The sequence below is a fragment of the Echiichthys vipera genome, assembly GCF_963691815.1.
Source record: "Echiichthys vipera genome assembly, chromosome: 4".
NCBI classification, from domain to species: Eukaryota; Metazoa; Chordata; class Actinopteri; order Perciformes; family Trachinidae; genus Echiichthys; species Echiichthys vipera.
The window spans coordinates 22,112,825-22,138,501 of NC_139829.1; the positions used below are offsets into that span (position 1 = coordinate 22,112,825).

Below are 25,677 nucleotides of genomic sequence, written 5' to 3' on the forward strand. Positions count from 1 at the left end.
ATCATCAAGGTACAATGTTTAAGAAACACTCAGATGGTATGAGATGTAGAAAGAAATTGGCGGTAGGTGATAGCCAAAGAGCAATCATGGGCTTTATGTGGGGAGACAATATATGTCTGGTCTTAGGACACCACTATTAAGTATACGATTTTAACACACAACAAGTATAATTACAATATGTTTTTTTTTTAACTATTACTGACAACCGTAGTTACATTTAAACGGTATTTATGACGGCAAGTATGACAACCAAACCTAAGTGCAGCACTGTTATCTACTCATGTATTAAATATATGTTGACCATTTTAGATCAACACTTTAGACAACATTTTAGAATGCTAACTAACCACGGTGCAAAATCTAACTTTTTGTCCATTGGCCTAATGGCTATTGTCATTGATGTTTTTGGCTGATGGGTGAATCAAATCACTAGCCACTTGAGTATTTTACATTTCTTTAATTAGCAGTAAGACAAAGTACAGTTGTGTGTGCTGACAATACTAGGGGTGTCCCCGTTTAAAAATGTTCATAGTCAAATTCAGATTCATCACATCTTGCCTATAGTCAACTAATTGTTGAATCTGTTTTTTTTTTTTTTTTATTAAAAACCCTCTTGTCCAGGTTGGTGAGCCATAGACATGAAGCAGACAGCTGTGGATGCATGTGAGTCCAGTGCTGCAAGGTCACCCGTATACAGGCAGAGGGTTACTGAGAGATGTGATTTCTGAGCATCTTATTAAAAGTATTTGTTGGTATAACATAAACGTGTAGTGTTTGTATCTTTCTTTGACAATAGCTGATGGTATATTTAGAACTGTAGTTTCACTTTCATGGATTGAGCGTCTATAATGAAAAACAACAAATGGGCAAATATTCAAATAAAATGGTACTGAAGATTAAGCAGTAGCAAATTGTTCTATTTGTGATGGGCAGATAGATTTGAAGCCCAGCCAAGATGCGCTCTGACGGTGCCGGATCCCGGATAGTACAACTTAGTCTACGAGGGGGAGGGGGTTAATCCTGCACACTAAGGAGATGGATTAAAAGCACATGAGTTATTTTCACATTTTTAGCAACATTATTTGTTAATAGGCTTATATTCATACCAAATAGGCTATTTATCATGGTTCATTGGGAGAAACCAAGCATCTATATGTAAAATCAGACATCCAGCATCCCAATTGCCATTGTTCCTAGAATCTCCAAAAGTAGAATGGGAGGCAGCTATCAAGCTCCTCTCCTGTGGAACCAACTCCCAAGTGTTATTCGGAAGACAGACACTGTCCCCATATTTAAGAGTAAACTTAAAACTTTCCTTTTTGATAAAGCTTACAGCTAGGGCTTACGAGCCCTTAGCAATGTTGTTATTTTTAAGCTGATTTTGTTCTGCTTAATTATGCTGCTATAGGCCTAGTCTGCTGGGGGATAATACTTTTCCAGATACTCTGAGCTCGTCTCCTCTCTGTCTGTATCATTCATGTCTCATCAATGCATGTTACTAATACAACTTCTTCCTCGGAGTTGTTTGTGCTGTCGTCTCGCAGGTCTCTGCTGATCATGGTGGTGCCTGCTGCCGTGGTCCTGTATGACGCTTCCTGCTACTATTATAATCTATAACCTTAGCTGTGCTTGTTTCTACTACTCTGCTGTAGTAACTGCCATAACTTAAAAGTCATATTCACATTACTATAGATATTACTAGTTACTGGAAGTGTGTCTGTCTCTGTCTTTGTGTCTGTCTTTGTCTCTCTCTGTCCATCTGTCCGTCTTTTCTCTCTTCCTCTCTTCTTTTCTATCTCCCCAACCGGTGCAGACAGATGTCTGTCCTCCATAGAGTTGGGTCTGTCTGACGTTCCTGCCTGTTATGGGGAAGGTTTTCGTTGCCACCGTACTCTACAAAGGAATTGTTGGGTCTATGTAAATTATAAATAAGTAGAGTAGATAAATAAATAGAGTGTGGTCTATATCTAGTCTGTAAAGTGTCCTGAGATAACTTTTGTTATGATTTGGCCCTATAAATAAAATTGAATTGAATGGAGTTTGCATGTTCTCCCCGTGTCTGTGTGGGTTTTCTCCAGGTTCTCCAGTTTCCTCCCACAGTCCAAAGACATGCACGTGTTAGGTTAATTGATGACTCTAAAATTGCCCATAGGTGTAAATGGTTGTCTGTCTCTGTTCGTCTATATGTGCCCTGTGATAGACTGGCGTCCTGTCCAGGGTGTACCCCACCGCACGCCCCGATGTCAGCTGGGACAAGCGGTTGACGATGAATGAATGAATGAATTGAATTCCAAAGCATGAACTGAAGACAAGTAGATATGTAGGATTTAACAAGTTTAGTTTAAAACATCACATCTGAAGAAAAAGTTGCATGAGGACCAAATATTTAAAGTCATATCCACTAAAGGAAAAAAAAGGATTTTGATAAGGGTCAGCTTTACGCTACTGCTGCCAAATTAAGATGCATCAGTGGTTTCAGGGATAAATTACACACTTATTTTATTCAGTCATTTTCTTGCTGACCCTCTCTATGATCTTTCCGTATCTGTCGAGAGGAGATTTTGTGAAATGCTTTGGGAGAACTTGAGTACTATCATCCCCTTAAAAGCAATTCACACATCAATGTAATTGTTTCCACAGAGGTCATATTTATGTTAAAATGTTAAATGGAATAATTATATAAGATCTCCCTGCTTGGCACCAGCTTCAATAGTTTAAAAACAAAACATTCTTATGGCTGTCTTGCATTTCAGTCATATTTAACCGAGTATCTAGTAAAACAACACAGACACTAATTTGGCCACGCACTAACCATCCTGAATCAATGCCGCCCTGTGTAGTCAACCTGAACATTGATGAGCGTTCTGCTATGGCTTTTAGTAGCAGCCAGAGGCCCTGGGCAGGACTGTGTGTATTTTTTTTCACCACCTGGGGTTCCGAAATGGATCTCTATTTATGCTTTGGCCATCTTCCAAAAGGCCCATCGTTAATACAGGGGCTAGGAAGTGACAGCGACGCTCAAATGTCCAAGGGGGCCTTACACAATTAGGCCCTGGTAACAGCTCGTTCCCTACAACTCCTCCACAGAAAGGATAAACCAGGTGAAGGGGTGCTCAGGGACTGAGAACAAGGGAGGTGGGAAAGAAACCCACTACATTGAACAAATATATTCATGCTCCTTTTTTGGCAAATCTTATTTCATTATCTAATTGCGGTTTCTTCTTTATAACACCCAAAGTACATATTTCCAAGGATGTTGTTACTTATCATTTTCTCTTTTAATCTGAACAAACATACTGTACTAGAAGAAGACTCCAAGAAAACCTCTCCCAAAGCTTGCGCATTTAACATTCTTTCAAAAGTGCTGGCCTTTCCCAAGGAGACTAACAAGATTGCACTTCAAGCCATTGGCCTGACCACTTTATATAGCTTTCACTACTGTACCTGAAGGAATTCTGTGTCATTATATTTGGTTTTAACAGCAAAGATTTATTGTCGAAAAAAAAGTATGACTGTAATTTTTCAAACAAAACACTACCTTGACAACCAAGAAAGGTCATCTTACTTAAAGCCTGTTTCTACAGCAGTTTTTATTTGGCAGGAATTGGAAATCTGAGTGCTAACTGAAGGCATATCGAAATTACGATAAATCACTATTATGTTATCAATGCTGGGTCACAGTACTGACATATGAGAGTGAGAGCGCAACGTCATAAGTCAATGCTTACAAGATCAGAACCAAGCACAGATAGAGCCTGGTAAACAGTGTATGGTGCCATTCCTTTTATTCAATAAACCTGAATAAGAACTCAGTTTTGTTCCATCAAGTTATAGGTTCTATCAATAAGGCTCAATAATAATGTATGTCAGTGGCACCGAAAAAGTGTCCCTAAACACCTTGATTCCAGCTTATCTCCCTAGCTTGTTCCACAATGCCTTCTGGCAGAGACAAGATATGGTCAGATCCTCCTGGGATGGAGAAAGGAGCAGCAGGATACCAGAGAAAATACACATTTAAAGTACAAAACTGATCTTTGAGCAGGTCTCCTTTACTTTGTGGCTGCATGTACACGCATTCAATCACAATCATTTTACTGGCATATAAGTGAACAATTCTTATTGCACCTTATATTAACATATTTCCCATTTGAAGTAGATTCATTTACTGCGTATCCTGTACAGGGTCATGGCTTGATCGAGTTGTGCGAACAGCTGCAAGCCCATATTCTCACCCACCTACATTTTCCATATTTATGAAGGCCCTTTGAGACACACTGCAAGGAGACATGAATAGTGCTGTCTTTCAACAACGTAGCATCAGAGAACTGAGTTTTTCAAATGTTCTCCAACAGAATGGCGGAACCAGATTGTATTCCAAAAGATGAGCTATTTCGAAATGTAAAATATACATATACTCATAGGACCGCAAGTACTGCCACACACCAGTGCTGCTATATCAAGACAAACTAAGAATGTATCAAAGTGACAGGGCTGCACGTCAACCCCAATAGATGCAGCTGACTGGAAAAGGTTGGTGGAAATCCCTCATCTGGGATGTCTATTGATGGAAATACCAAGCATATGCTCCCCAAATTAGATGCCCACAGCTAAGGCAGTAGAAATGCAGGCAGGTAAAGTGGCAGTGATGCATATCTCACTAAGAGTGGCACCACACCACGATGCCTATGATGCCATCTTTCCACAGGTAAAATAAACACTTATGCCCTCTGTAGTGGCACACAAGAAGCCCTGTACAGTAGGTCTGCTGTACTTATTAAGGTATTTAAAGCCTCTGTGGAAATGACCTTTACAATTCAATTAAATTTAATTCTAGAGACAGGCGGACAGACTGACACAAAGACAGACAGACAGACATACAGACAGACAGACAGACAGGCAGACAGACAAACATCAACAGATAGACAGACACAAAGACAGGCAGACAGACAGACACAAAGACAGACAGTCAAACATCTACAGACAGACAGACAGACAGACAGACAGACAGACAGACAGACAGACGGATAGACAAACATCTGCAGACATACAGACAGACACAAAGACAGACAGATGAACATCAAAAGACAGACACAAAGACAGGCAGACAACCAGAGAGACATCTGTGTTAACCTTTTGTCAGGACAACCCAGTGTGGCACCTTTGCAAGTGTTTTCGAGTCAGAAAGAAAACTGTCAACAGTCAGCAAGGGCGAGAGCTTCGAAAGCCCCGGATTTGACTGAAGCCTCCTTACCTGAGAATGCAAACTCTTCCTCACAGTCTTATGCTATGTATGTCTTCTGTAGCCCAGGTGAAATTGAATCAAACATATTAAAGTAACCCACTAATAGCTAAATTTTGCAAACAGGAGACATCTGCTTCCACAATAATCATACAGTGCGCAGGGGATAACAAAAACAACATATTGTTCCATTGGTTCTCTCTTTTAATTATTATTTCTTTCTCCTCAGATATTTAAATGAACACCATGGGCACAAAGCAAGTGGATTTTAAATGTTTTGTACCAAAGGTGAGACTCTGTTGTCTATTTCTAAAAGACATTCTTTTTCTCTTATAAAAAAGTAAACCCACAAAACATCTAAATGCCAGATTTACTGACCAGATGATGATTGAACTGCCACATAAGGAGGTGCTCTGCTGTTTCCAGTGACACAAATATGGGGTTTTTTGAAGAAAGAAAGACAAAATGTGCAATGAGCTAAAAGAAAAGGGCTGCTGGCTCACAAGCATATCTATCTTCAATTTGATCTGCAGAGAGACCTGCAAGACAGAAAGAGGGTACGCAGACACACCCATCGACTCTCCATGAGTTGTTGATTACTGGCGTCTGATGGTTTGGCTGCGTGATTGTGGTCGCTTCTTTGGATGTTCGGTGGACTATGGGCCCTTCCCCCAGGATTCTCTACACTCATCTCTTCCTGTAAATGCAGCTTTGTAGCCACAGACTGTGAACAGTGGGTGGGCTGTGGGATTGTGAGTGTAATGCTGAGAGAGTGTCTGGAAATGGCCTTGTCTTCCACACAGCTCTACATCACAGTAAAGTAGCAGTGGGGAGAGCCTTGAGGCTGGGTGCTCTGAGTGTTCACAATAGTTCTGAGGGCACTTTAGGTCATGAGGGATATTTTTAGATATGTGATGCAATGATGACCTTGGGAAAATCTAGCAGGAGCAGGAATGATTCTATACTGACAAGATAAACAATGGGAGGTTGTGGCAGAATTTTACAAAATATGACACAGTGAAGTAAAATACACTGGTGACTCTTATAATATATATATATATATATATATATATCTATATATATACATATATATATATATATAGATATATAGATTCTTATATTTAATTCTATGAAATATTGATGTCCTGATAAGCTGCTACAATAGGTAGTAAGTAACACAATCATGTATGTTATTTGACCCTAAGAAGACGAGAAGAGCACTACTAAACCTTAGAATACTGTAGGTGTAATTTATTCTGAGAAAACAAACTGGTGTTAAAAGTTATGCATGCTAATTTATGCATATAAAAATAAAAGTGGTGATTAGATTAGCATAATTTCAGTAAAACTTCCCAATTCTCATAACCCAGAGGCTGTTAAGATGAGGCAGGTTCATACAGAACAAACCTCAGGCACTATGATTTAACCAACGCCTCTGTTTATTTTGAAAATAGGTTAACTTTTGTGTTAGTCCCCCCTGTTTACCATGGAAAAGTTTTTCTTTAATAAACTTTCTTTCACTAACTCATAGTTGAACTTAAATCAATCTTAATCCATTTTAGCTAAGCCTGCCCCGAAAACATGTTTTTTTGGGAGTTGTGCTTAAACTCAAAATTAAAATTTGCCCCAAAACACAATTCAGCTATACTGCTCATAGACAGTTCCCTAAGACAGTTAGGGGATTTCTGTACATGAACAACATTCTCCTGGAGCTATAAACAAAATAGAAAAATCACTTTGTGGCGCATCACCACTGAGATGAATAGGAAGCTGATAATGTGGACACAGTGGCAATTCGCAAGATCATTTGGTGGAGACATGAGCCAATTTTCTGGTCCATAACTGTTTCACAGTTTCAACAAAATAACTGGGAACAGAGAGAGAAATATATCAATATTTTAAAGGTCCCATATAGTAGAAAATGAGATTTCCACGTTTTTTTTTTTTTTTGTATAATGTTTAGGTGCTATATAAACAGTGTATAAGTATCGAAACACTCAATCCAGAGCAATGCACACAGCCCATATTCAGAAACTGTGACTTTAGATAAGCCATCAGGACTTCTGTATTGTTTGTGATGTCACAACTATACTATATTTATTTTCAGTGGTATTTCATTAACATTTAACAACAGCTACAAAATTTTTATGCTTCATCATAATCTCTGCTGGAGTGGCTTTACCTGCGTCGCATCACAGTAAGAAGGAGAAAACCAACCCCCCCCCCCCCCCCCCCCCAAAACCACAAACACACACACACACAAACACACACACACATGCACGTACAAACACACACAAACAATATACCCGCTGTCCTTAGTGGCATCCATCGGAGCAGTGGAAGATATGCCGGCTAACAAGAGCTCCCTCCCTCGCCCTGCCATCATAAGAAACTGAAGAAACGCTGCTACAAACTCACCTCCCGTGAGGCAGTGGCAGGTTTGAGAAGGGCAAGTCATTTCTAGCTTGAAGAGGTGCCGGTAACCACTGTGAGGTGTGCTGGTAAAGTGAAGGGGTGGATGTTCATGGGGGCGGAAGGGGCACTGGGAGAAACTGTGGGACATCTGACTCACACCTGACAAATAAAGTCTGTTGTTGCAGTCAAATGTTAAGATGTACATAACCACTGTTCTTTTCTGGGGCTTCTATTGTGTATCCTATCATCTAGCTCTTACACAATAAAGTGAAAGAAAAGGAAATATGAACATCAATAGATACCTCCTTTTTTGCTGCAAAACACTACTAAACAGGTCACTAATGAAGTCCTAAATGAGGTACCAAAGAGTAAGCACAGAGTCAGTCCTTATGGAGCCTATTTCTCTCTCTTGTGCTGATGAAAGGCTGCCTGTGATCGGCCCTAGGTGAACTGAGTAATAGTAATGGCTTTGCATTGTGCCACAGCCATAAACACTGGCTGAATATCACGTTGAAAACAATTGTGGAGGCAACCTGGCTAATACAGCATGATGGCAAATGTCAATACATGATCAAATACAGGGCCAGGCATTAAAAAGATTCTCACACATCCTACATTTAGCCCCAATCAATCTTGCCACACTGGGCTGTTTCAGAAAGAAAGGCAAAGACACCTATTGATCACAGTGCAAGATAGAATCTGCTCCGATGATTTACGGGCAATTGGAGGATGGAAAGAGATCGGATTAGAAAGTAAACACAATAATCTAAGAGACAATTTAGCCATTTTTCTACAGTCTTTTACAGTGACTGTATATGTCTCTATATAGTTACTGTAAGCACCAGCTCATACAATGTGTAAACTGTTTCTCTAACAGCTTTAACGTTCTCTGTCACTTGCAGTGAGCTCCACATACAGTATCCCTGAGTGATAGCTTAAAGGAATAAGACAAAAACAACATCTCTGAATGAGAGTAATGTACAAAAAGCAGCAGAAAACTTGTGCTCAAGCTTGGCTACTCAAAGTGAAAAAGAGAGCGACATATCGTCATCGGATCTGCCAACTTCCAAGGATATGATACTACATCAAATGAAATGAAAATGTTTGTGACACAAGGCTGTTTTATGGTGAGACAACAGCAAATGTCTGAAAACACATCCAATAAAAATCCAGACAGTTTATTCTTCATTTGTCCTTCATACACTGAAATCTAAAAATGACCTGCAACCTCATGAAGACTAAGGCAATCAGTCCCAATCTTCACACTGTGACAGGTCATTACAATGTTTGGCTACTTGCCCAATAACGTGGCACTTGGTTCTCTTGTCACCACAGGGATGTGACGCCACACTATTGAAAAGTTGAATGACTTTGTGATAAAAAGGGAACTGATAATAAAGCGGTGACATTAGCCCGATATTAACCCTGAATTTCTGATGTGGTGTTGAGACTTAAACTTAGTAAAACTTAGTAAAACTGATTAAAACGTGTATTTCTTCTGAGTATCATTTCAAAAGTACTATGCAATAAAGACTCCATTCAGCATTTGCACGTTATTAATGCAAGAAGCAAAAGACACCTTTGGAATTTAACATTTAAGCAACATTTAAATTATTAGTATTTAATAATTGTATTGTTTATTAAGACAGGAACAAGACCCTGTCAGAAGGAGTTGCATATAAAGTGGCTGAGTGGAATTAAACCTATAAAACATTCACTTAAATGGCTTCTGTGACTACACTCTGCCAGCACCTTTAGCTGTAACCGTCTGCCCTGAAGATCGAAATATCATCACCTCAAGATGAGTCATTGACAGTTGTGTTCTAAAAACAAAACAAAGCAATCAACAGCACTAAATGCATACAGTATCAGCCCATTAAATAAGTCTGAAAAGCTTGTACTTATTTGAGCTGTCTCTGTCTGACGTCCTCCCTGGCTGTGCTTCATAAAACATGCAGGATATGTAGTTCCTGTATTTAGGATAACGTTCAAAGGTGTGAAATTGGATTTGGCACTGACAGAGCAAGGAGATAGTAAGAGCGACAGTGAAACGCCAGAGCTGGCTCAGAATCTGTATTATACAGCATTCTATGTACTACGTACTAACAGTACACATTGTATACAATACCAAACACTGATCTGGGCCAGTACTGATTTAAAACATAACACTAGATATCACAGGAAATAAAGGGTAATCCCACAGTAGTACATTATCCTGAATCATATTTAAAAAAGGACTGTAGAGACTGTACACTAAAATGTTTGTTCCTTATTTGGCATAATATTAGGGATATTTAAACAATTTCCCCCTGGGATTATTAAAGTATTTCTGATTCTGATGCATTATTTGGATTTTTTTTAAACAATATCTATATCAAAAACTGCTTGCTTCTCATCGCTGATACTGATAACGAATGATTTCTAATTTTTTGTATTTTTAAAAAAAGTTCATGACCTGCAGTTCATAGATGTAGTTAGCTAAAATTGATGATTTAATATTCCAATGCTCTGACCTAATGAAATCTACCTTACAGTGTGCGTTTTGCAAGTTGAAAACATGAGGTGCACCACACTTCCTTTTTTGACTAAGATGCCCTGATCAGACAGAGCGTTGCCAGCTGCATCTTTTTGTTATTCTTGCTACTGGGCAACTACCAAATCATCCGTTTACAGCCATTATTTTTGCTGTGAAGCTAAATGACATAGGGCACTTTTTTGAGTTTAAGTTTTTTTAACTTGAGGTGCTTAGTAACGCAAAAACAGCAAGCAACATGTGTCATTTTTATTAAAAAACTATTACTAAAAGGTGCCCCAGGCTGCTAAAATGTGCTCTGTCTGATCAGGGCCTAACTCTTCAAATGTTAATTGATGTTACATAAAAATAACATAAAAAGTACATCAAAATAACTTCACATTCATACTTTCTCTAAGAATTCAAATGAAATGCTTTGACATCTGTTAAAAGATACATGTCAATGTATTCTCAATAGTGTTTATTAGTAGATCACAAATCAACTTTAAAGGTGCATACCACTACCTACTGTATTGAAGTGTGTAGATAATGCACTTGTTAATTCAATGAAAGCAATCTGGCTTAATATTCTTGGACAATAATTTATCAGTCCTTATATAAATATTGTACATATCTATCTAATATTTAAAATAACTACAAATTATAACAAGCAACAGACTGTTGCAACAGCTGTGAGCTATTTAATGAAAAGAGCACAGACAGACGCAGTGCCAAAAAGTTATGTACAAGTTATGAACTGCCAGCAGCAGGGAAAATGGGTGCATCATTATCCTTCCATAAAATTGTGCACTATTCATTAAAATAACACACACTTCAAGACAGATTGTTCAGCAGGATTAGAACGCCTCTTGTTTTTGTCTTGTTTCTTGTATTCTACCGAATTCTCAGCCAATGTTTTGTTCTCATTTATCTTTTTCGGTAAGCTTGTCACCCATTAAAAAAGCGAACACCATACCATAACAAAGCCAGCTAAGCTGCCGTTCTAAAGGAAGAATTACTTACGTGCATTTATCATTTAATTGCAGGAATTATCCAGACGCTAGATTAGATTATTACAAAAAAAAATCACTCTCTCTTTCCCTCTCTCTCTACCAGACACCCACAGTATTCCATTCAACTGTAATGACGGTGAGGAAAATTGGCAGACATTAATGTGTTTTCAGTCCATATCAAATCAGTTTCTCACCACCCTAAGGGCTTAATAGGAAACAATAACTGAATTATGACTGCTCACAATTATGGCTTGAGACAAACACAATGACATACCGTTGATTTTGCGACTCACTCCATTTCCTTTTATGTTTTGTAAATTTTCATCAATAGGTAAACTATTATGTAGAAAAATAAACAATGACTAACACTGACTGTCCTAAAATATAAGCCTTTTTTGCAGTTGACCATTAAAGTGCTGTCTTGTTTAACCAGTTGGTGTAAGTGTGGCCAAGTTATGAGACCGGTGTAAATTGTTTCTGTACGTACTGTACGTTTCTTTCTCTGTGAGTTTATCCCTCTTTCTCTTTCAAATGAATAATGATCCATCTTACCACAAGTTGAACTGTGATACATTAAACCCATTACTTATTAGCACACCTGCAATGAAATGAAGGGCAACTGTGCTGTGCTGGCTAATGCAATGCTCAGCCAAGCACACACAAAGGCAGGGCAGACGCAGGACTTGGCCTATATATCATACTGCAAGATTTAGCATTTACATGCGGAGAGGTATATGCAGTTTTGAAATCCTAAGATCTGTTCAAAGTGCTGAATGTATAAATGAATATGAATGTATATGCTTAATTGACACATTAAAGGTCCAATATTGTAAAAAGGTTAGATTTACATGTCTCCTTTGAGTATAACTCAATACGGGGTGCTATATAAATATTGTGATTGCTCAATTCAGAGAGAAATACACACAGCTTGTTTTCAGAAACTGTGCCTTCAAACGAGCTGTCAGAATTTTTGTATGATTATGATGTCACAACTTTTCTTTACATACCGTATATTATGGCAGTACGGTATGGTCTAAAATTTACAGAATATCACGGCAACGGTATTACATACATGAGGCTCATGGAGCAGGTCACCCAGAACACCGGAATTTGACGTGATGAGACATCTGCGCTGAGATGCGAGAGAGGACGGCAGTCAACATTGGCCACTATGGCCATGAATTACTTTGTCACACAGGCTTCTACTCAAAGGGCCAGTAAATGCTGTTAAAGTAATCCCCGGGGTGCAATGGCGGTAAAGAAACGCTGGGAGCGTAGAAGGGGAAGACCTGAATATGCTGACCAATCTGAGCAAACTAGGCTTTTTCAGGAGGGGGCCTTAAAGAGACAGGCGTTAAAACTGAGCATTTCAGACAGAGAGTGAACACAGGTATTTTCAGACAGACAATATGAGAAAAACAGTGTGTTTTTGAACATAAAATCATAAAAACATGTTCTAGTCAAAACCCCAAATCTCAGTATTAACCTTAAAAAATAAACATAATATGTCCCCAATAACCAAGTTTCACTTCCTGACAGACTTTTTTGGTAGGTGCTGCTGCAAGTGGTAGTGACATGGGTAACTGTTGACATTGACCTCTAAACTGCTGAGAACAGTAAAAAGTGAAACAGATGGCTTCACAAAAGAAAAAAACAAACTTTTGAAATATCAAAACATCTCACTCAGGCTGCTTGTTGTTGTTGCCGTGAACAGTTATCAAATCAAACAGTTCAGTAGTTTCTTGTGGATTTTCAGGGGAAAAGCTGTAGAAAGCTTTGCAACAACAATCAATAGAGTATTTTTTTTGTTTCAATGAAAGTGATGTTCTTTCTTTGTAAGATTTCTTTATCTAATTACATCATGGTGCAAAGCCAGTAGAGCACTCACACAGCTGCACTGACACGTTTGTCGTGTACATGTTTTTACATGATTCTGACGTTGGGTAGAATGAATAGAATATAAATACTTTATTGATCCCAAGCTGGGAAATTGCATTGGTACACCACCATTCACTTTTAACTCACATTTGTGTTAGCTTTTACCCTTATGCCCAGTCTCAGGCTGAAGGCTTAAGAGTCAGAAAGTCAGTTTAAAGGTACTGCATACTGTAAATTGTACTGGGCTGGAGAACAATGCCCCTGGTCTAATGAAACCTATTATCTCATAGGCAGCAAAAACCCTCTGACACTAACCTTTATTAAGAGCATGCTCAACAAAAGAAAGCCAGTTCAGCATTTCTTTTCTCTACCAAATCCACTATAATTTTGCTGAACTCATCCTATCCTCCAACAGCGATTTACTTCCTGTCAGCTGTTTGACATTTATTCACTGCTCAAGGTCATTATTTGTGTCGGGAAAATCTGTCAGATAAAACCGACACATCATACTCCATGAAAATGTGTAAAATGAGACAATGATTAAAATTAAAATCATTAAAATGAGGTTTTTTTCCAAGGCCTTGCAAACTCTTTGATTTAATTGTTCTATTTTGAGAGAGTTAATGTGTTTCAAGTTTTTTAAGAGAAGGCAGGGGGGGGGGGATGGCCCAACTTACTGTGTTGGCAGTGAACTCCACTGAAGCCTGGTGGACACTTGCAGACGTAACCGATGAAGGTGTCGCCCCGGTAGGTCTCACTGATCTCACATGTTCCTCTGTTGTGACAAGGGTTTGGATGACAAGGTCCTGCTTTGCAAAAAAAGAGGGAAGCATTGTTAAGAGGTCTGTTTTGTGCCAATTTTACAACAGTGTCTTACGCCATGAGACACTGATGATGAGCTACATATTTTACTTCCTCATTTACTGTGTATACAAGTACACAGTGTTCTAGGTAATTGATTCACTCTGGCGTAGCACACTGTTCCTTACATGTTTGCATTAATAAAATGAACATTACCATGTTAACCAAACAAAACAAAAATATTCCTACACAGGTTTACCCAGCAAGTGATTTGAAACTAAGTAAACTAATCAAAAGTCTACCTGTGCGCCTTAACTTCAAAAGGACACTGAATTGAACCTTGTGAGTAAGTACAACAGTTTGACAGGCATGAAGATGAGAGAAGAACGGGGAGAGGCTTGTTTTCTGTGACTGCTGCTGGACTCTGTGGTTTGGAGGGCAGCCCAAGGCACAGTCTAAAAGTCATTGAATATGTCCCCTGCAGCACTTCAACACTTCATCCTCAGAGCACCAATTGGAGAGCACAGACTAGCTGCAAGGTAGAGCACAATCATCTACAGTATATGCACAGGAAAGCGCGCACACACACACACACACACACACACACGCACACACGCACACACGCACACACGCACACGCACACGCACACGCACACACACACTCGCACATGCACATGCACAAAAAAAATACTGTACACTGACAGAGAGCAGGGGAGTGAAGTGAACCAGGTTTTGGATGGCTGAGTACTGAGTGGCATAACTTGAAAATGATACCAACCATATCAAAACATAAAATATGCAATTGGTGGGTCATTTGTTAGAATCAAGAATGTTTCCTTTAAAATACAGTAAATATAACTAAAACTGTGCAATTATGCACAATGCAAATATTAAACTAGCCAAATAACTTAGTGTTGGTCTTTGCATCTCCCAATTTATATGGCCAATTATCAATACAGTGCTATTCCACAGAGGAAAACAGTGTTTGCTTGAGAGACTGCATAGACTTTTCCTGCTCCACTGGGTATGAGACAAAAGCTTGCTGGATAATTAATAAACGACCTTTTACCATTGGTGCAATACAGTAGCCAACTGTAACACTGCAGAAAGCTATTACAACAATCTTTGATCTTTTTGAGTAGCTCACTTTGCATCAGATTCAGTTTCTAATAATGACATAAAAAACAGCATAAGATTGATTACAGTGAAACTCATTTGAACTGTCAAGGTGCCCCTGCGTGTATTTTATTGGCAGGTAACTGGTAATCTGTGACTCTACCACATGCAGAGAAAAGTACACATGTTCAGTGCAACTCCTTTAATGATGTATGAGTTTGAAATCATTACCAGGAGGTAATACCTGTTCATTAAATTATGCTATTTTATCAGAAAGTTCATAAAGTAGCAAAATTATACATATTTTACAAATACAAATAAGATCTTGCCCTTTAAAAAAGTAGGAACTGCAAGGATGCTTAAGTCATGTAGGAATGTATCAGTTTTTGCATAGTTTGTATCAATTAGTGTGTATTTCCCAATAGTTGTGTAACTTACTTTGAAGTGTACTCAATGCCTCCGATCGACTAGTGCTGGACTGGTGTATACCAATAACCTGTGCGAGGGTCAGTACAGCTAAGTGGGAAAAAAAGCTCTTATGTGCAAAACATTAATTTGCAAGGGAATTCATATTCATATTCAGCTACTAAGCATATGTATTCTTTATGTGTGTGCAGTGCATATTCTTCATTACCATTGTGTTCTTTTTAACATCTGGGTGTAGTGAACACTGAGTAGCGTTGCTGCCGCTTGTGAATTCACACCTTGGGGTTTTTAACGAACAAAATAATTTCAACCTAAAAAACACCCTTAAATTTCTGCTTGTTATAATCAATCATTAACTTGGAGAACGTTTGCATGTTTTTTTCATGATTTTTTTTTTCATAATTGTATATTTTAGGGAGCAATGGCTATAGCAATCCAACTAAAATGGATATGGCAGCAATATACTGTATTATCTAAATGGTAGTGCCTACAATGTGGTGTCATATTACTGCCATTTAAAATCTTTCTCAGACAAACCTGCAGCGTGGGGCCAAATATACTATAAATGAAAAGGCATTGATGCAGGGTTATTAGATTCATAACTCAAAGGTCTGCCAATAGCTTTCTCATGTTTTAAACATTGAGTTGTACAACTGCACAGAATGCTGTCAAAACTATGTGGATTGAGATTGGATGAGAACACTTTAGAAGTCTACCGTTACGGTTAATGCAAACCTGACTAAAGCTCAACACATGTTAAACATTAAAAGGAAGAAAGTCTGGTGGTTTCTATAATAACTTGTGGTCATTCTGAAGCTTTTACAGTATTTTGGCAGAAAAAGCAAAAGAAATACACTTCCACACGCCTTTTTTTGTTCCTTTTCTCTTGATATTATTTCTATTCTCGCCTATCTACAGTCATCTCTTGTGGTTGACAGGTAAACCATTTTGACAGGTCTGCCATTTCATTCTAATTGATAAGCAACAAGAAGTCTCAAGGGTGAGGCTATCATGCCCTTTTAAGTCAATTTGACAAATGAGCAGCCATGGGCACAAAATTTGACAATGTCAAGTAAACGGGTGCAGCCTTGGATTGTATCCTACATCATCTGCTCAACCAAGACTAGGCCCAATTCAGAAAATGTATAGGCTGAACTTGAAGTCAGTAAAATAAATAAATAAACACAACTTGAAAGCTTATTATTGTTCTCTCATTGGAATAAGTAGGCCTCTGGATATGAATTACAATTGAGTTTATCCAGTCGAAGTCATGCCATTTGAAAGCCAGGACCTGTATCAGTAATGATGAGAGCAGTGGCTAATCAGTTGAACAGAGGAATGTATAATAGCTTTCACAGAGGCCCTGCTCTCTGAGGGAGAGTGGGGTGACAGGTTTCAGGGCTGTTTTGACGTTACGATCTATAGTCACACCCAGGCTTACTGACAGCATCCCTAATGGAGTGCATGTAAAGCAGAACAGAAAGAGAGAAAGAGAGAGAGAGAGAGAGAGAGAGAGAGATAGATAGAGAGAGAGAGAGAGAGAGAGAGAGAGAGAGAGAGAGAGAGAGAGAGAGAAAGAGAGAGAGAGAGAGAGAGAGAAAGAGAGAGAGGGAGAGGAATAGTTCTGTATGACAGCTCGGTTCGAGTCTAAAATGTGTGATTTCTTTTGGATAAAAAAAGACTTCAATATTTCAGAAAGACTGATTCACTGAATCCGTAATTTCGGGAGCTGTTGAAAAATTTAAACCAAAAATATTTTGAGGTTAAGTAAATACTGCATATTTTTACACAAGCCTGATGCACTACAACAATGGAGTTATATTAGCACACACACAAATTAGACACCTAATCAACACATTATATCAAAAATGATTATTCTGGGAGAATACAAACTAAACTCACCAATATGAAAACATAATGACTTGCTTTTGCTACCATCTTGTCCTTGGTGAATTGAGCTTCAAAATCGTTTTTAAAACCTACTGGTTTTTGTTTTACAATAAAAATTAAAACAAAGAAACCAGACTTCTTAGTCCATCAGCCATATATATATATATACTGTATGTGGTATCACCCTCTGACAAGTTGACATTTACAATTAGGGATACATTTGTAGATACTATAGGCTTTAAACTAACTGCAACACAATATTTGCTTTATAAGGAGTGCTTTAGAGAGATACATTCAGTAATTCACTGCAACAACTGAGCGTTTTTAGTTATGCATTAATCATGCATAAAGGAATGATAGCCATGCCAACCAGCAGGGATTAGAGGGCACAAAACTGGAGATCACAATTGAAAACACATTTACGTTCATTTTGATCTCCACTACACACCTGTAAAGTTTTGTGACTGTATCTTGATATGGGGCCAGGGACGCTAACGTGAAATTCCGGTGTAAAATCATCCCAGGGTCTTTTTAGGCAAATCAAATAAGCCATCGAGACATTTTTTTTTCGTGTATGAATTATTAGTATGATTTTCCGGAGAGTCGCTAACAGCCTGCCACGGCTAACACAGATAACCACTAATACGTGTGTGGGCGTGTGTTGCCGGAAGACAGAGATTGAGTGCAGGTACAGGTAAAGCCGACTAGCCTGCAACTTGAAGTGAAGAGACAGAATGGTTCATGTTTGTATATTTCCCGGCTGCGAAACAAAAATGAAAGCTTACAACCCAGAAACTTTTTCATAGGCTGCCATTACGGTACAATGACCGTGGCTTATTGTTTTGAATCTGGACATTGAGATGACGATCGAGACGCTTAGGCAGAGTGATTACCGTGTCTGCCACAAACCACAACATGTACGTGTTTTGTTACAATAAATCATCAGTGGGCTCCTTCCCTTTGGATTGCATTTGGTTATTGACTTGAATGGAGCAGCTTGTACTGGGGCCAGTAGGTAAGTCTTTCAAAACACTCTTTTAATACACTCCGTGATCACATACTACATTATTGGTGCTTCGGTTAATGTGTAAGGACTCTTATTATGCTACTGCAGAGGTTTGGTGTTATTTGGAGCAGTATTAGTGGTTAAACAAATCCTTTTAATGCATCCAACTCTCCGCCCCAAGCTCATCCATGTTAGCCAAGGCAGGCTGTTAGCGACTTTCCGGAAAATCTACTTTTGGCGACCTTGCTCGAACCACTCCCATCTTCGACCTTGACCTTCATTTTTTAATCTAAATTTTTACAGTAGTGTCTTCAGGACCAAAATTTACCATGTGCACGCACGCACGCACACACACACACACACACAGACACACACACAGACACACACACAGACACACACACACACACACACACACACACACACACACACACAGGTGAAATACCAGCTTCGTTGTCACGGCTGGTAACAAGCAACTTTTACAGAAAAAGCAGGTGGACATTGTGTGCCATCTGTGGAGATCTCATCAGGCTGTTAGCGGATGCCCTCTTCACTCTGCGTGCAAGTTGTGTGATGTGTGTTTAGAGGAAAAATTGGCAGCTATCTTGTGTGAATGTCAGCTGCTGCTCTGCTGTATAAGCCAACGCTCGCTCAGTGATTGATGTGAGTCTGTGTTGTGTCCAGCACGAGCACTGTGATTTCTTTTCTGGCTCCAAAGAGAATCCAATCCATCAGCTGTGAAAACCTGAACATTGGTTAAACAAAGGAAGGCATCCTTTGTTTCCTTGTAGATCAATCACATTGGCCTGACATTTTCAGGGTTCAAGTTACATATGTGCTCTTACAGCTTAGCTGACAGCTGTGACAAGCATTAGCTTGTTTCAAATGTACAAGCAAACAATAATTTCATTAGATTGCACCTTATAAGCGATTTTGTTCACAACACTAAATTTCACAATGCTCCATGTAGGCTAAGAGGTATTGAGACTCGCTGGATTTCACAAGAGGGATATAATTAACTGAGCCTCTTGTTCACTTCGTTTTCTATTAAAGTGACTCAGAGAAAACATTCCTTTGTACAAATGTCAACAATACACAATAATACAGCTATTTCACTGACAATAAAATGCAAGAAAAAAGAAAGATGTACTGAGTCTGTGTTGGTTGGGGTCATGGGGAGGTCAGACAAAGCATTACTGACTCTTTCTTGATAAAGATTTCTGCTGATCCCAGTGAAGTGGGTCAGGTTGTGGGGGCAGCTGTCCATTGACAGCAACAGTGCAGGAAGTGTACTACCTTTACTGAAAAATGTGGAGGTGCAGTAGATAATTTAACTGACTGTCAATGAACATTCAAACTGAAAATTAAATTGTCAACTCTGAATTGCAGTTCCAATTTCTTAATCTGAAACAGCTCTGAGTAAAAAAACCCCAACCACCTTCTTAATCGCTTATGAAAATCTTATGCAGAAAATACATTTTTCCTGCCTCAAGGGTGAAATTTACATTGAAGCTCTTCAGCTCTGAATGTCCACCCAACCAAGTCTGAGAGAAGTCTGACATGGCCTAATTGTGTCAAATCTATTTTAACCCAGGCCCTTTCTCTAGGATGGCTTCACTGGTTCACAGACTCATGGTCACTGCACCCATCCTTCACCTCGACTGATGGAAGTTGGCACCGCACCACCAATATTACACCAGTTCTCTCAGCATGAGCCGCTGTACGTTCATGCTTTTAGTGAGTCCTTGGCCTCCTATTCTCCTGTGCCCTTGGCTGCCACTGTGCCATTTCAGCCCATCAACATTTCACAATGTCAGACAAATGCACTTGAATTTATAAGTATTAAGATTCACACAGAAACAAAATTCTTTGGAATATGTCAAACATATATCTAAATGGAGAGGTCATGCTGGAAATTAGCATGGTTCTTGGAAGGCCGAAAGAAAGGCAGAAATGGAGGTTATCTTGTCAGATACTAAATGCCATGAAAATGTCAGAGCAATGTCCCTGCCTCCCAAAGGTCTTCTCTTAAAAAAAGGCATCTTCCTGATTGTTTGTAAGCAAAGCCAAATCGTATATGGTAAGAGAAATTAGCTTTAACCTAATAATATTAGAGATAATCAGACAGAGGCTCTCTTTCTGCAAATAGACTTTTTGTTATCTGGTTAACCTTAAGGATCAATTATGCTTCTTGGTGTCTCAGCAACAAAGGGGCTTTTGCAATCACAATAATTGTTGTGATATGATTTGTGATGCTCCTGCAATGGGCATTGGAAACATTCGATTTCAGTTGGTGCAGGGAAGTCTAAACTGACTCCTCATGGTATGAGATTTCCCCATATTGTTCAATAATTCTAGTTTCAGACAATATCAGGGTTTCAAGGTTTCATGGTAAAGAACGATACACCACACACTGTACCACAGAGACACAGTTCTCATCTCTCAGATGAAGAAGATGACAGAAGAAACTATTGAAGCTCTCTCGCTCTCTCTGTTTGTCTTTAATTGTTATGTTGAGAGACTGAGAAATTAATTTCCTACTTCAGACACTGTCTTCTGCACATGATGAGCTCATATAGCGGTGCTGAAAGCAAGTGAAGAGCTTTGAGCATGTAACGATCTGAGAGGACAGATGTTGAAGAGGAACATTTGTCTCAATGTAGATTATTTGAGTATTAGAGTCTCTTGATACATAATGAAAGTGCCCATTAAAATGACTCCCTGTTTGTAAAAGGTGGGGGGAGGGTGGGTATCTAAATGTACTTTTAATGAGCAGATTATTTCTTTCTGTGTGTGGCTGCAGATACTGAATAAAGACAATATGCTCATTTAATACACTAACATTCAAGCCAAAATTAAAGAATTAACCAACATGATCAACAATCAAGAATATTTAACATTAAAATGGCATTCACTAAACCATAAAATACAATCAAGAAGTTGCCAAATTATAATTTTTAATAGTAGCAGTAGTATTAGTAGTATGCATGCAGACAAAGAGTGTAAATATGTAGCATAAAAATATGAAGGCTGTGAAATAGCAGCTGATATGTTCAATTTTTCAAACCTGTCATGAGTAATTTAGCCTTCCACATCACCCTGTCCTATTTTCTCTCTAAGTCCAGTTCCAGGTCAGTGGTCACGAGTTACACATAATTCGGGTCAGTTTCAGATTGGATAATTATTTCTTGCACTGTTTCTTCTCTGTCATCTAAAAATGTGTACAGTGCATACAAAAAGCTTTGGAAAGACTATGAAAATATTATTTGCTGCAATAATTGACCTGAATATTTAGGCTAAGATAAGTGGATCCATTAAATTAATAACACTGAATTATTAAAAATATAAATAACTAGAAATCATTTACAATATGGTCACAGTTAACATTCATATGCCAAAGATTTGTTAAAAGTAGGCGTGACATACTGTCAAACTCCAATTCCATATGCTGAGTGCTAGTTGCTGAATGCTAGTTATATAGCTGTTTTGTGACATTCATACCACCCCACAATTACATTTAAAAATAAGTAGACATTTGAATGTTGACATTTAAATGAACATTTTCAATTATTCACTCATATCATGTCTCAATATTCTATCTTTGAAAGGGTTCATCCTAATGTTCTATAGCAGCAAATGTTTATTCAGGTTATGTGTATATGTTTGTGATGGCATGTGCAGATGTTTACATGTGGTTGTGTTTCTATTTTCTAACTAACTGATTACAGTCTGAGATTAAACTGAGTTAAGCATCACAACAACAAGTGCTTTAATTTCTGGGCTATTATGTCTTATCTAAGTCATTCTTGTTTAAACCCATCTGATCTCAAATAAACCAGAATATATTAATATTAATGAAATAAACAGACAAAGACAATTAGGTGCTAAGGATGCACTTAGAAGTAGGACGTTTGTATTCAGTTAGGGTTCTTCCCCAGGATGTGATATGACATTTTAATTATATCAGTGATGAAGATACATTCGGTTGTTGTTTACTGTTGTCCTTTGTGGTCTTGCTTTTGTAATAAAATAATAATGAGACACAGTATTTCTGAATGCCAAACATGGTCTCTAAGGAAGATGATTTTTAAAGGAACTTTTTGTATGATATTTCACAGATCTTCACTTTACTCCCTATTAAAAACACTAAGAGCAGCACAAAACACACTCAAAGCCCTCCTTAGGGAATGGACCCACATCACATTCAGACTGATGCTAATGGTATGCATTTAAGGATGCAATGCATTGTACTTTAGATAAAAGACTAAGGTTTTAAGATTTTGAAATTGCTCTAGATTAATGCTGCTTTTAAATTAATGGATTATAAAGTCAACACTCTTACACACTAAGGGCCCGATCTAGACAATATAAAGTGCATGTTCTTGAGTGCATTTTCTAAAGTGCAAGTGCATTTAGGGCGTGTTCAACTTCACTACTGCTAGTTAGACGGCACCTATTCTGGGTGCAAAGTAAGGTGTACAGGGCAAATGGGTTGTATTTCATCTCTTAATTAAATAAAGGTTTGTTTTTGGCATAAAATGTACTAAACCTACTGTCACCCAGCTGAATGACTGACTTTGACTCCCAGCTCCTAGTAAATTAAATTAAACCCTAAATTGCTCCCTATGGTTGGCCGGCACTTTTTACGATAGCTTGCTGCCATCGGTGTTGGAGTGTGAATGGGTGAATGAGAGGCTAAATAAATGTAAAGTATAAAGTGCTTTATATATATATAGGTGCTGTCAATTTACAAGCAGCTAAACTAAAACTAATAATGATAACTTAAAAAAAAGGTTGTCATAAACTTGACAGAGTTTTGCTTCTGCCTTCTTTCATGCGTAATTGCTTGCAGCGGAGCAACTCTTTTAACGTTTTAAAGAATTTAGTTAGGTAATGATGTATTATTTCACCCACGCACAACCCATCCACTATTAATTAACTGTGACCACGTATATAACTGCAGTCTGTGAATCTCACCAGATCTGAATACTGCGCCCTTTAAATAGCAATATTCTGCACTGTGACTTCAGAACAGGTTTTTGTTGGGCACAGAATGGCACAAGTACTTGCACAATTTGGGCGCTGTACGTGAAAATTACAACTGTGTCAGTCTGAAACTGGCAGTGACAGTTGTACTGTGCCCTGCGCAGCTTTGCGCCGGCTGGATGACAAAGCCCTAAGAGTGAATGTCAAAAACAGGCCTAAAAATTAAGCTTAATGATCAGATATTCAGAAAAGCAATCAAGCTTAAGCAATCACGGAGCTGAATTGGATTGTGAGGTTCTGAGAGCAAAGAAAAGCTATTTCTCATGAGTCACTCTGAAGAGGTTTAAATAGGAATGACTTATGAACTGAACTACCAACTTACATAATAATGAGTGCTGCTGACCAGCCATGATCAGTGGGTCGATTAAGGATTTAGTAGTAGTGAATGGTAATGAAGGAAGGGGGCTTGGCCAAGATTAAGATAGCGAAAGAGCCCTCCACCACACACACAATACTTTTATCACACAGACACACACACACACACACACACACACACACACACACACACACACACACACACACACACACACACACACACACACACACACACAGGGAAATCATGTTACCAGGCATAAAAATGTCTCACCTGCTGAAGTTGGTTCCTCACCATCTGCTGCTGTAGAGACACAGAGGATAAAAAAGGGAGGAGGGGGAGAGAGAAAGAAAATATTTTATCACAACTATTTCAGAGTATTGAGTGCTTCAGCTGCATACAACATTGCTGACTCAACTATATTATACTATATTTTATTAGTTGCACTGTTACCTGTAGGATAACACATCCTGCCAGCAGAAATAGTCCACACTGGCACCATGAAGTGAAGCCTGGCAGGGTGTAACAGCCAGCACATCCCCCATTTATACAATGGTACAATGCTAGACCCTGGTCGGTGGCCTTTGACAAATACGTGTTCATCATTCTGGACCAGTGTAGGATTAGCCCGTGGCATACATTGCTGCATCATTGGCTACTTAGACCCGGTCGAGCTTCATGGCTGAGATTTGGTCTGTCTGCCATCATTAGTACAACCCTCCATATCCATCATCACTCACTAAAAATGCTCCAGAAATGTGCCTGAAAGATGGACTCAGTTACAGAGGCAAAAGACCAAGGGCATCATAGGAGTGGGATGAAGAGTAGCATTTGCCATTATTGTTAGGGATGATCAAAAAAGTGTTGCAGGACGAACCTATTCCCTTGGTCGGTTGGATGGATAAACATAATTGTTAGGATTTGTTTTCTGAAGCAAGCCGGTTCGTTCTCAGTAGCTTATGATACTGCCTAAAAATGAGCATGCTAGCTTAATTAAAGTATGATTCAATGTCATGTACATGTTTTCATCCACATCGTTGCATACTAATTAGGTATTAGCATATGGAGAGGGTTAAGGCCACATAGATCATGACGCAGACAGGAAGGCAGTTATGAATGCCAGTATTTCATGCAGCTACAAATGCATATAAATCCATCTTAGAAAAAACAATAAAGTCTCATTTCCAATCATAACACAGTTTTCTTTCTTCTCTCTACACAAACCAAACATCAGTTATGTCAGTCCGCATTCCCTGTGGTGTCTTTGGATGTGAAAATAAAAAACACTTCACAGAGCACTCTCTGAGGGTTATAAAGCAAATTATATTGCCAATCTAATGTGGTACCTTATTTCTGGGGGGATCTGTATTAAGTGTAACTACTAAATGTCTAGCGAAACTGGTTGAGTTGACAAAGCTAGGACACCCCTGGATCAAATGATTTAATCTAAGACAGCAGCGATGAATCTTTCCTCAATAGCTATAAAGTGAAGGGGAAAGTGGATTCACTCAGGCACCACTGTGATAAACAGACAGAATTAAAGAGTAAACCACAGCCTTTAACTGGTATAAAACTAATATTGAAGTTGCAAGGAGCCAAAGCAAAGCACTTTTCCAGCCTCTCGTCTGTCTGGCAGTAGATGCTCCCCTTTGTGTTTTCCCATGCACATGGGCCAATGTAATCCCCAAACCAAGCACATTCCACGCTTCACTTACTGCGGTTTTCTTCCTGCCATTTCCTCTCCTCTCTTACCATAGGGGTCAAGACACACATGTTCAAGCCCTCAGACATAACTGTATATAGTGTACACACAATTACACGCTCACAAAGAAAAAAATAAACATGCCTCAGAGTGCAGACAGCTATTCACACCCTCACATCAATACACATGCTGAGAAGATAAACGTATAAAAGGGGGTGTCTTTGTTTATCCATGTGCTGATGTGGTGAATCAAGATTGCATCCCTAAGATGGGTCAAAATGCACTATTGGTTACTTTTCAACGGGAATAAGCATCACTATAAAT

At 38.8% G+C, this 25,677-nt stretch overlaps 1 protein-coding gene across 3 annotated transcripts in view; it reads right to left on the reverse strand.

The window, feature by feature from the left end:
* edil3a (EGF-like repeats and discoidin I-like domains 3a) overlaps positions 1-25,677 on the reverse strand; it is a 111,228-nt gene that overhangs the window by 57,467 nt on the left and 28,084 nt on the right. The window contains exons 2-3 of one of the 3 annotated variants that reach the window (XM_083912855.1): positions 23,925-23,951; positions 13,735-13,863 (exon numbers count right to left, since the gene is read on the reverse strand). The exons of 1 other annotated variant lie outside the window; for it this stretch is intronic. In XM_083912855.1, the coding sequence (XP_083768981.1) occupies positions 13,735-13,863; positions 23,925-23,951 (156 nt within the window). Of the gene's footprint in view, positions 1-13,734; positions 13,864-23,924; positions 23,955-25,677 lie in introns of all 3 variants that reach the window. One more of the 3 variants, XM_083912854.1, reaches the window with a different exon arrangement.